At 36.3% G+C, this 13,012-nt stretch overlaps 1 protein-coding gene across 5 annotated transcripts in view; it reads right to left on the reverse strand.

Annotated features, from left to right (window-relative positions):
- Positions 1-13,012, reverse strand: part of ICA1L (islet cell autoantigen 1 like) — a 79,880-nt gene that overhangs the window by 27,855 nt on the left and 39,013 nt on the right. For all 5 annotated transcript variants that reach the window (XM_038585427.1, XM_038585428.1, XM_038585429.1 and 2 more), the window contains exon 10: positions 11,249-11,292. In XM_038585427.1, the coding sequence (XP_038441355.1) occupies positions 11,249-11,292 (44 nt within the window). The remainder of the gene's footprint in view (positions 1-11,248; positions 11,293-13,012) is intronic.

A 13,012-nucleotide genomic window follows, 5' to 3' on the forward strand; every position in this document is an offset into this window, starting at 1 on the left:
ATAAAATAAATAATAGGTATGTAATGTGTAGCCCGGTGACTAGTTAATAATATTATATTATATATTGGAATGTTGCTGAATGAGTAAATCTTAAAAAATTCTCATCACGAGAAAAAAATGTTCTAACTATATATGGTGATGGATGTGAACTAGACTTATCGTGGTGATCTTTTCACACTATAATGCAACTATCAAGTCATTATGTTCTAAATCTGAAATTAGCATGTCATTTATACCTCAATTAAATAAAGGTTTTCACATTCAAAAGCCTATTCTTTCCTGGTGGACCTGTGTCTAATTCTGTATTCTCTGGAAGTTCATTTTATGTTTTTTTCTGATCTCCATGTCTCTGCGCATCAGATATTTATGTGCATAGCTGTAAACAGAACAAAAAGTGAGAATAACAGTGATTTCATATGAAGTGAAAAATCCAACATATATGCTTTTTAAAGACAGCATACTTCCCAAAGCTCCCCAAGCCAAATGTTATTTTTGTTTTTCGCTTGTTCTTTTTTTAAGATTTTATTTATTTGAGAGAATGAGCATGAGAGAGAATGTTTATGAGAGACAGAAAGAGTGAACACAAGCAGGGAGGAGGAGTACAGGGAGAAGGAGACTCCCTGCCAAGCATGGGGACTTGATCTCAGAACCCTGGGGATCATGACCTAAGCTGAAGGCAGACGCTTAACCAACTGAGCCACATAGGTACCCAAAAGGTTGTTTTTTCAAAAAACTGTCCAAGTTTGGGGTGTATACTGAGACAAATTATGCCCTATTATTAATGTGGGAGCCATTTTCCCACATAATTTACCTGTACCTCAGTATAAATACACAGACCAGGAAAAATATTTAATAACCAAAGGAAAAAAAAAAAAAGCCCAAGATTTTCACATCTTCAACTATTATCAAGGACATTTTTTAAAAAACATAATGAAATGTATAGGTTTCCTACGTACAACATGAACAGTGTTGCCATACAGTGAGATGAACGGGTGTAATATGTCTAAAGACAAGGCAGTAATATCCCTACTACACTCTTCTTAAAATTTGATGCTCAATTTGGGATACTACAAAAGAAAATGGAAAAATTAAATCAACCATAATAATCTAAAGAAAGGTATAAGGAACTCAGTGTTATTTAGCTTTAAGATAAGGAGGCAAAAGATAAATTAGGTTCTAAGTTCAAATAGTATAAAGATGGTGAAAAACTACAAAAGATAAAAAAGAAAAAACAGACTCTATCACTAAAGACTTCAGTTGAACTTTGGAAAAATGTAGAAATGGGAAGAGATTCTCTCTGGCTAGAAGGAAGTGAAGAGGAGGAGAATCAGGGTTGGAGGGCAGGAGGGAATGGGTGACAGTAACACCATGGAAATTTTGGCAAGCTCTAGAAAGAGTTTGTGAAATATAGAGGTATTAAAGATCTTTAAGGAAGTGTTGCTGTTTAAGACACAGGGTAACTTCCTTCCTCTCTCTTCCCCAGAAATCTTTAATAATGATCTGCTTTACTCCACATTGCTTTTGGTATGATTTATGTGGGGTTTGGTTTTATTTCCTTTTTTTTTTTTTTAAGATTTATTATTTCTTTGAGAGAGAGTGAGGACAGCATGTGAGGAGGGGCAGAGGGAGAAGGAGAGAAGCAGACTCCACTACGCATGAAGCCTGACTCAGGGCTTAATCCCACGACTCTGAGAACACAACCTAAGCCAAAATCAAGAGTTGGACACCTAACCAACTGAGCCACCCAGGTGTCCCTGGTTTTATTTCATTTTAATGCTACAGATGTGTATGAGATTGGGATCTACATAGGTATATCAGAAAGAAAGGCTGGCTCAAATGGCATAGTTTATTTCATTATATAAAATACCACTTCAATAAATATCTCAGGAAATAAATGCTTGAAGGCATTCCAAATTACTTACACAAGATAGTTCTAAAAGTAAAATTATTGAATTGAATTCTAGGATGAATGTATTTTTCAGAAACATTATCCCAGTTTCCTCTCCTACAAGTAGTGATGGTATTTTCTTGGTCTCAGGAACACAGAATATTTTTAAAATGTTCCTATTATTATGACCAATGAATGCTACCTGGAAATATAAGAGACTATATACTCAGAAGCACCCTGTCTTACAAAAAAAATACTTGGGCAACCCCGGTGGCTCAGCGGTTTAGCACCGCCTACAGCCTAGGGCATGATCCTGGAGGCCCAGGATGAAGTCCCGTCGGGCTCCCTGCATGGAGCCTGCTTCTCCCTCTGCCTGTGTCTCTGCCTCTCTCTCTCTCTCTGTGTGTCTCTCATGAATAAATAAATAAAATCTTAAAAAAAAATACTTGCTGAAACTATAAAACAAACTTTTTTTAAAAGATTTTATTTATTTATTCATGAGAGAGAGAGAGAGAGAAAGGCAGAGGCACAGGCAGAGGGAGAAGCAGGAACCATGCAGGGAGCCCAATGTGGGACTTGATCCCAGGTCTCCAGGATCATGCCCTGGGCTGAAGGCAGGCTCCAAACCGCTGAGCCACTTGGGATCCCTAAAACAAATTTTTAATGCATTGATGGACTTGTTAGGAACAAATGACATGAGCGGAAACAAGAGATGTGTGCAACAAAGCAAAGAAGGGCAGATGCCATACCTACACTGCTCTCTGGAGACAAAGCCCTCAGCAAACACAAAGAAACTAAGATGTCCCCAGGATTCTCATGTTAAGCAAAGGCCCAGGAACGGAAGTCATAGTAGTCATGAGGCAGAATGTTCCCTGGCTCTAGAAAGAAGTAATATCAACTTATCTAGAGAAAAGTCTTTTAAGCCCCACAGTTAAAGAGCAAACAAATATTAGCTTACAATCAGAAATCACTAAACAAACAAGCGGATGAGTTACACAAGAAAATTGAGAGGAAACCAATAAATAACAAAGTCACCTCTTCAAATATGTATATTTTTAGATAAAGATATGAGTCAAAAGGTGAGAAAGAACTAAGGATTTAAGGATTATAAAAACCAGTGAGGCATAGATTTGTAAAAAAACAAAAAACAAAAAACAAACAAACAACAAAAAAAAACCAAATAGGACTCTTAGAAATAAAAAGCATGGTTGTTGGGGAGGTGGGAAATTCATATAGATTAAACACTAGGTTTAATGTAAGAAGAGAAAATTAGTGAAAAATAGGTCTGAAGAACTTACATAGAATGCTGCACAGAAGGAAGGGAGATGGAAAATATGAAAGAGAAGATAAAATATATGGAAGATGAATGAAAAGGTCCAACATAAGCTTAATGGAGTTCCACAGAACAGAGAAAATGGAGGTGAAGCAATATTGTAAAAGATAATGGTGGAAGTATGTATAAATATCATATAAACAAAAAAGGAAATAATGATTGAGTATTTTCCAGAACTGGTAAAAGACACAGGTACAGGAAATACAACTTATATTATGAAAGATGAAAAAACAAAAAACCTTTCATATTTAGACACATTGTACTGAGACAGCAGGGAATACCAAAAACAAACAGCATATCCTAAAAGCAACCAGAAATAAAAACCAAATTCACTATAAAGGAACAATAATTAGACTAACAAGATTTTTCAACACCCAGGGAAAATAGAAAACAATAGAACAATATTTACAAAGTGGTGAAAGAAAATACCAACCAACCTAAAGTTGTTACTGAGCAAACTGCCTTTCAAAAATGAGAAATTGGGGTGCCTGGGCAGCTTAGTCAGTTAAACATCTGCCTTCAGTTCAAGTCATGATCCCGGGATCCTGAGATCAAGCCATGCATCAGGCTCCCTGCTAAGCTCCCTCCCTCTCTGCCCCTCTATCTCTGGGTCAAATAAAATCTTCAAAAATGAGAAATAACAATTATTTTCAGATAAACATAAGCCAAATGGCTAAATTTACCATCATGGCATCTCACTAACTTCCAAACTAAAAGCTCTAACTACAGAAAAGGAAAATGAGATCACAATGAAGATCTGAAATATATAAAGAAATAGTAACAAAGGAAAATACCAGTAAAATGTAAGTAACATTTCTTCATAAAACAAAAATATTTTTTATTATTTGTATAGAAGATCACAAAAAGAGAAATAAAATACTGAAGAATAATAGTTGATGAAATGGAATGGGAGTAACTGGGTTTAGTTTTTTAAGATCTTTGTAATGTTTTAGGAATACTGAGATAGTTACAAAGCTAGCCTTTATTTAAAGTATTTATGAGGGAAGCCCAGGTGGCTTAGCAGTTTAGCACTGCCTTCCGCCCACGGTATGATCATGGAGACCCGGGATCAAGTCCCACGTTGGGCTCCTGCATGGAGCCTGCTTCTCCCTCTGTCTGTGTCTCTGCCCCTCTCTCTGTGTGTCTCTCATGAATAAATAAATAAAATCTTTTTAAAAAATGAAATAAGGGGGATCCCTGGGTGGCGCAGTGGTTTGGCGCCTGCCTTTGGCCCAGGGCGCGATCCTGGAGACCCGGGATCGAATCCCACGTCAGGCTCCCGGTGCATGGAGCCTGCTTCTCCCTCTGCCTGTGTCTCTGCCTCTCTCTCTCTCTGTGTGTGACTATCATAAATAAATAAAAATTAAAAAAAAAATGAAATAAGGGGATCCCTGGGTGGCTCAGCGGTTTGGTGCCTGCCTTCGGCCCAGGGCGCGATCCTGGAGTCCCGGGATCGAGTCCCGCGTCGGCTCCCGGCGTGGAGCCTGCTTCTCCCTCTGCCTATGTCTCTTCCCCTCTCTCTCTGTCTATCATGAATAAATAAATAAAACCTTTTAAAAAAATGAAATAAAGTATTTAGGATAAAATTCAAGTGAAACCACCAAAACCAAAAATAAAACGTATAAATTCCAAGCTAGTACATAGGGAAAGAAAAGGACTAAGAAATCTTTAAAAACAAATGAAAAAACCTTAATCAATCCAAAATAAGGCAAAACAGGGGACAAAAGAATGGGGTAGAAGAACAAAACAAAGAGAAAACAGAAAGTACAGGTCCAAATATAAATCATGACAGTCAATGTAAATGGACTAAACTCATCAAGTAAAAGAAAGACAAACTTACATATGGGGTCTTTAAAAAAAATCCATCTTAATCTTATTTATAAGAGACATAACCTAAATGTTGCGTGCTCTGCAGCAACACGATCAGGGTCCTGAGGGATATAAGAACATGGAAAAGTTGAAAGTAAAAGTGCAGAAAAAGGTATGTAAAGCAAATACTAACAAAAACAAAACTATTTAAGCTAAGCTAATATCATACAGAGGAAACTATAAGATAAGAATTAATAATAGGGACAGGAGGGGTCATTATATTGATGACAGATTAATTTGCTAAACAGATATAAGAATTCTAAAACTGGGGCACCTGGGTGGCTCAGTCAGTTGAGTGTCCAACTCTCGGTTACAGCTCAGGTCACAGTCTCAAGGTCATAAGATTGGGGCCTGCCTCAGGCTCTGTGCTTGGAAAGGAGTCTGCTTGAGGTTCTCTCCCTCTTCTTCTCTCCCTCCCCCGTTTATGCTCCCCCTTCTAAAATAAATAAATAAAATGTTTTTCTAAAAAAGTCCAAACTTATATGCAACCATCACTCTAAAATCCTCAGAGTATATAAATTGAAAAACTACAGGAAGAATGAAAATCACTTCCAGCAGAGATTTCAAAACACATTTCTCAATTATTGATACATCAAGTAAATTAAAAATTAATAAAGATATAAAAGATTTAAAGCAGCACAAATAATTAGCTTTTAGTCTTAAAAAACTAAAATATTATTTTTAGGAAAAAAATTAATTAATGAAACAGAAACAAAGATTCAAGAGATAAGTTTAACAAAACCAAAAGTTGATTTGTTGAAGGAAAAATAAATCTTTAGCAGGATTACTTAAGAAAAAAAGAGGAAAGGAACAAATGTCTGGAATTTAAAAGTGGACATAATGGGATGTGTGGGTGGCTCAGTCAGTTGAGCATCCAACTCTTGATTTTGGCATGGACATGATCTCAGGGTCATGAGATCAAGCCCATTAGGGTCCATGCTCAGTGCAGAGCCTGCTCAGGATTCTTTCTCTCCCTCTCCCTCTGCTCCTCCTCCAACTTGTGTCCTTTCTGTATCTCTCTAGATAGATAGATAGATAGGTAGATAGATAGATAGATAGATAGATAAAATATTTTTTAAAAGTGGACATAACTACTGATACAGCAGGTTTTAAAAGATTGAATAAGGGTAGCCTGGGTGGCTCAGCGGTTTGACGCTGCCTTCAGCCCAGGACGTGATCCTGGAGACCTGGGATGGAGTCCCACATCGAGCTTCCTACATGGAGCCTGCTTCTCCCTCTGCCTGTGTCTCTAACTCTCTCTCTCTCTCATGAATAAATAAAATCTTAAAAAAAAATAAATATAAAAGATTGAATAATGCTACAAATGGCTGTGAAACTACAATAATGTACATTATATTTTATCAGGGACTTTAAAAAAATATTCTCTACTTGGGTACAGGATTATATACCTGAAGGAAGCTAATCATTTGGACATGTATATATATATATTTTTTTTAATTTATTCATGAGAGATACAGAGAGAGATACAGAGACACAGGCAGAGAGAGAAGCAGGCCCCCCATGGGGAGCCTGATGCCAGACTCAATCCTGGGACCCTGAGATCACACCCTGATCCAAAGGCAGACACTCAACCACTAAGCCACCCAGGTGTCCTTGAACATATTTTGAAGCTATGTTATATATACAAGTCTATGATTATTATGGTTTATCAGTATTATCTGTATTTATGTGTTCATTCATTTTTTTTAAGTTTTTAACTTTTTTTAAAAAAGATTTTATTTATTTATTCATGAGAATACACAGAGAGGAGAGAGAGAGAGGCAGAGACACAGGCAGGGGGAGAAGCAGGCTCCATGCAGGGAGCCTGACATGGGATTTGATCCTGGGTCTCCAGGATCAGGCCCTGGGCTATAGGTGGTGCTAAACTGCTGAGCCACAAGGGCTGCCCTTATGTGTTCATTTAAAAATGCCTCTTGCATTTACTGCACACCTATCATATGCTATGTAGTTTATAAATATTATCTCTAGTCTTAATATCTTTTTAAGATAGGAATATATGACTCATATTTCAGATGAGAAAAATAAGAGAGGTATAAATTACTTGTTTTTAAAAGCTGGCATTCAAACTGATTTTTCTGGCTCTGAAGCCACACTGATTGAATATATACTGATTGTATACATAATATGTATTTATAAAAAAAATAAGAACATGTGTTTAAGTGTGAGGAAAAGCCTGAAACTTAGTCATACAACCCTGTGAAAGAAATATCTACATTAAAGGTCTAATTTTAGAGAAAATCAAAATTTCCTAAAAAAAAGTAAATACACTTTCTAATTAGGTACTGCTAGAAAGCTAACTCTTTACTTAGTATAGCCTCTTGTTCCACCTGACCAGGAAGCCTGGACTGAGACCCTGGGAAGTTGCAGAGCATATCCTGCCACCCACCCAGAAAGAGAAGTCAGCAGCCCCTCCCAAGTAGGAAGCATAACCTCTTGCCTAGCTCACCAGGAGGCCCTAGTAGTGAGCATCACAACCCAGCTTACAGTGCTGCCTAGCAGCAACTCCAGTCTGTAGCCCTGCCTGGAACTGAAGCCAAGCTGGTGGCCATGCCCCATTGCTAAGCACAGCCTGCAGTCTCACCCAAACAGGGAGCCCATTCACTCCCAGCTGTGAGGCACAGCCTCAAGCCCTGTCCAATCATGCAGTAAAGCATGAGGCCCACTCAACTAGGCAGTGTAGCCAGCAACCTTGCCTAATAACAGAGCATAGCCACCATCCTACATGATTTAGAACCCAGCCTCTGCAGTCCTACCTAATTGCAAAGCACAGGCTGAGACCATATCAGATCATGAAGCCCTGCCTATGACCCGCCTGAGAAAAAGAGGGTAGGCAGCGGCACCATTTGGCTAAGGAGCATACTCAGTAATCCTGCCTGATCCGAGATGACAGTGAAACCTAGCTACTGACCCTGCCTAACCTCAGAGCACAGCCCTTTACCAGAGATTCCAGTCATAGCACCACTTAAAGACAAAATGCAGTCAAAGGGCTTCCCCCAACCTCAGAGCATGAGCAGCAGCTCTGCCTACTGACAGACAACTTATAGTAATTATAGTCAAAAGTCAAAGACAGAATTTTAAAAGCAGCAAGAAAAAAGTGATTTGTCACATATCAAGGAGCCCCTGTAAGACTGTGAGCAGATTTCTCAGGAGAAACTGTGCAGGCCAGGAGAAAGGCATATGACATATTCAAAATACTGAAAGAAAAAAAAAGAAAAAACAAAGCCTCAAGAATATTATACCCAGCAAAGCTGTCCTTCAGAAATGAAAGAGAGATAAAGCCCTTCCCAAACAAACAAAAGTTGAGAAAGTCCACCACCAGACCTCCCTTACAAAGAAGGCTAAAGGACATTCTGCAGGCTGAAATGAAAGGATGTTAAATAACCTTGTAAAACTGCATGAATTTGTACATCTCATCAGTAAAGGGAAATATATAGTCAAAGATTCTATAATATTGGAAGAGTGGTGCATAAATCACTTTCAACTCTAGTTTAAAAATTAAAAAAACAAACATTTATTTAAAATAACCATAACTACAATAATTTGTTATTAGATACACAATAAAAAAGATGTAATTAAAGCATAAAATATGTAAATAAAAATATGTAATTAAAATGTGAGAGGAAGAGAAGTGTAGTTTCCATACACTATTGAAGTTATTAGCTTAAAATAGTATGTTATAAATATACATCATGCATGTATACAGAATGGAATTAGTCAACCATAAAAAAGAATGAAATCTTGTGCTCGCTTCGGCAGCACATATACTAAAATTGGAACAATGAATAAATAAATCTTTAAAAAAAAATAAAGAATGAAATCTTGCCATTCATGACAACATGATGGACCTATGAGGTATTATACTAAGTGAAATGAATCAGACAGAGAAAGACAAATATCAGGATTCCCCTTACGTGTGGACTCTAAAAAAAAAAAAAAGGCAAAACAAAACAACAACAAAAAGAAACAGACACATAAATATAGAGAACTTGGGGATCCCTGGGTGGCTCAGCGGTTTAGCACCTGCCTTTGGCCCAGGGCATGATCCTGGAGTCCAGGGATCGAGTCCCACATTGGGCTCCCTGCATGGAGCCTGCTTCTCCCTCTGCCTGTGTCTCTGCCTCTCTCTCTGTGTCTCTCATGAATAAATAAATAAAATCTTTAAAAAAGTAAAATAAAAAAATTTAATAAAAATAAATAAATATAGAGAACTAGAGGTTGCCAGAGCAGAGTGGGGTGGAGGTATAGGCAACATAGGTAACAGGGATTAAGAGGTACAAACTTCCAGTCATAAAACAGATAAATCATGAGAATGGAAAGTACAGTACAGGGAATACAGACGATAATATTGTAATAATTTTGCATGGCGACTACACTTATTCATGGTAAACATTGTATAATGTCCATAACTGTTGAACCTCTGGGTTGTGTACCTGAAACTAATATAGATTTTCATTTATTTATTTAACAGAGCGAGAGAGAATAAGCAGGGGGAGTGGCAGGCAGAGGCAGAGGGAGAAGCAGACTCGCACTGAGCAGGGATTTCCCTGACATGAGGCTCCATCAGAGGACCCTGGGATCATAATCTGAGCCAAAGGCAGAGGCTTAACAGACTAAGCCACCCAGGCGCCCCTCAATACCTGAAACTAATATTTGTCATCCATATTTCAATTTTTAAAATGTTTAAAAAAAACTAGGGAAAAACTCCTTGACATTGGTGTTGGTGATAATTTTTTGCATAGGACAACAAAAACACAAGAAACAAAAGCAAAAATAAAGAAGACTACATCAAAGTAAAAATCCTCTCCACAGCAAAAAAATAACAATAGAACAATCAACAATCAAAAAACTCAATCACATCTGCCTACAGAATGGTAAAATTTTTGCAAACTATCTAATAAGAGGTTCTAATCCAAAATATGTAAGGAACTCATAACTCAATAGCAAAAACAGAATAACCTGATGAAAACATGGGTAAAAGAACCTATATACACATTTTTCCAACCAAAGAAGACATACACAGTGAACACATACATAGAAAGGTGCTCAACAACACTACTCATCAGGGAAATATGAATCAAAACCGCAGCGAGCTATCACCTCACACTTGTTAGAATGTTAGTATTAAAAAGACAAGAGAAAACAGATATGGTATAGGATGTGGAGGAATGGGAACACTTGTGCACTGTTGGTGGGAATGTAAATTGGTGCAGCTATTATGAAAAGCAGTATAGAGGTTCCTCAAAAAATAAAAAAACAGAACTACCATATGTTCCCACACTTCCACTTCTGGGTATATATCCAAAGGAAATAAAATTACTATCTTGAAGAAGTATCTGCATCCCCATGTTCATTGCAGTATTATTTATAATAGCCAAGACATGGAAACAACCTAAGTAACCATCACAAATAAATGGATAAAGAAAATATTAGATATATGCATATATATAGTAGAATAGAATCAAGTATTATTTACTTATAAAAAAGAAAGAAATTCTACCATTTACAATAACATGGATGAATCTGGAGGGCATTATGTTAAGTGAAATATGTTAGACAAAGAAAGACATATACTGTATAATTTCACTTATATGTGAGATCTTAAAAAGCCAAACTCAGAAACAGAGAGTAGATTGTTGGTTAATAGGGCCTATGAGGGGAAAAACGGTGAAATGTGGTCAAACAGTATAAACTTCCAGCTAAAGATGATTAAGTTCTGGGGATCTAATGTACAGCATGGTGACCACAATTAATAATACTGTATTACACACTTGACTGTTGCTAAGAGAATAAATCTTAAATGTTCTTGTCGCCAAAGGATATAATATATAGTAACTATGTGAGGTGATGGAGGTGTTAACTAATTTTATAGTAATAATCATTTAGCAATACATACATATATCAAATCATCACACCATATGCCTTAAACTTACACAGTGTTATATGTCAATTTTAACTCAATAAAGCTGGGGAAAAAGCAAGCTAACTCAAAAGTTTTTATATAGAAGGGATTTGTAAATTGACTTAATGTTTTTTAAATGAGTAGATATTAATACAATCTGTTTTAAAAAAGATTGTGACAAACTGTTTTGACATTTCAAATGTGATCATTTCACATTTTAATGAATTTACCATCTTACCTGGTTTATTTCCCAAGCTCACTTCCTCATCTGACAAAACTAACCTAAAGTAAAAACCAAAAAATGCAAAGATTTTGGTTAAAATATACTTGGGACTCACATTCTACAGTTTTATATGGTTAAAAAAAATTTTTTTAACTGAGATGACATGTATAATATTGTCCTGTAGATCAATCTTCTAAAATCTGAGACAAATGTCATTTCTTCTCTAGATCTACAGACTATGAACATAATCCTTCATCTCTTACTCTTTCAACAACATTTACTGAGTACTGATGAAGCATGAGGCACTGTATTCAGTATTATAGACACTGTGCTGAGTACCACCTCAAAGACAACATCTATCACCAAAGTCAGAGTGTGGGGATTAGTTTTCAAGCTCTGCAGGATTTGCTCAAGAATACCTGGGCTCTAAATAGAAGGAATGAAGAATTGCAGAAAAAGTGGACTATTCTATTTTGAACAGTAAAGTTATATTTGCAAAAAAAGATATATTTGCCTAAATATTCTCAGTAAATACTAATTTTGGATATTTATATCATCCATCTGTGGTTATAAATTAGACGAAGAAACTGAACATAGATTTAGGCATTATTCTTGAGGTATAACCTCACAATTGTGTAGTAGAGATTGTTTTTAATAAATCTTTAAAGATATGTAGAAAGCAATATAGGTATCCCCTGCTTTTCAAAAATTTGCATTATGCTTCTATGGAAGACCTACATTAGTACTTATCTTTACTAACTGGAAGAAATCCAAAGACAATTTTCACTTTTACAAAAAAGGCAAAAAGCAAATACAGTATTGAGTGTTTGTTTTGCAAAAAGCCCTTATAGAGGTAGCATGTACTCAGAGCAGTGGCCCCACCAAGCACCTTCCCTGGGAACTACACTCAGCATCTCAGCATTAAGCCATTATAGCTCTGAACTGTGTCTGTGTGCATCTTTGCTTCATCTCCATTTATTCTGTGCATACATTAGCAAGATGTGTGCCAAGATATCTGAAAAGCTTGAGAGGTTATTTTTTAGGTCTAGGAATACTCAAAAATTTTTCCCACAAAAAAGTAATGGTAATTACTTCTTTGCCTTACACTGTACTGGCTTATGAAATGTTTCATTGGGACACTCTACTTTCAGATAGCAGAGGAAACCTACAGAGAATTTATTTGCAAAAAAAAAAAACCAAAAACACAAAAATAAACTTGTAGAGCAAAGAGATACTAATGACTTGGAATGAAATTTCCAATAACAGTATATACACATGGGTTTTTAAATAACTTGGAAGGAAGAAAAAGTGAAATGCTTTGGAATCAGTTAACTCAAAAGGTAGTTTTCATAATGCTGAGGATGATTTTGAATAAAACTTTCATGAAATGTGATAATGGAAAAAAACACTAAATTAATATATTTTATATAACATAGTATTTTAAATGTCAATGTATAACTTATAAGTTTCAATTATAACTATACATTTAATTAATCTACATCCTAAATTGTTTATATATTCAAGTTAGCAAAAAAATTTGTTTAGATTTCCCCAAAGAGAAAAGAGGGACATGCTTATATCCTGGATCACCTTCCACTCAACAATATATGGTTTGTCACTGTTTGGGTCTTATTTCTGGGTTTGTTACTACTACACTCAGTGCAACCTAGTTAACATGAGAAGTGGCAGCTCTGAAATGAAATCAAAGGTGAGATGCAATAAAAGGGAAATAGGCAACCTAAAGGATGTGCATGACAAGAAGCCCCATTTTCAGGTAAC

Source organism: Canis lupus, chromosome 37 (genome assembly GCF_011100685.1).
Source record: "Canis lupus familiaris isolate Mischka breed German Shepherd chromosome 37, alternate assembly UU_Cfam_GSD_1.0, whole genome shotgun sequence".
NCBI classification, from domain to species: Eukaryota; Metazoa; Chordata; class Mammalia; order Carnivora; family Canidae; genus Canis; species Canis lupus.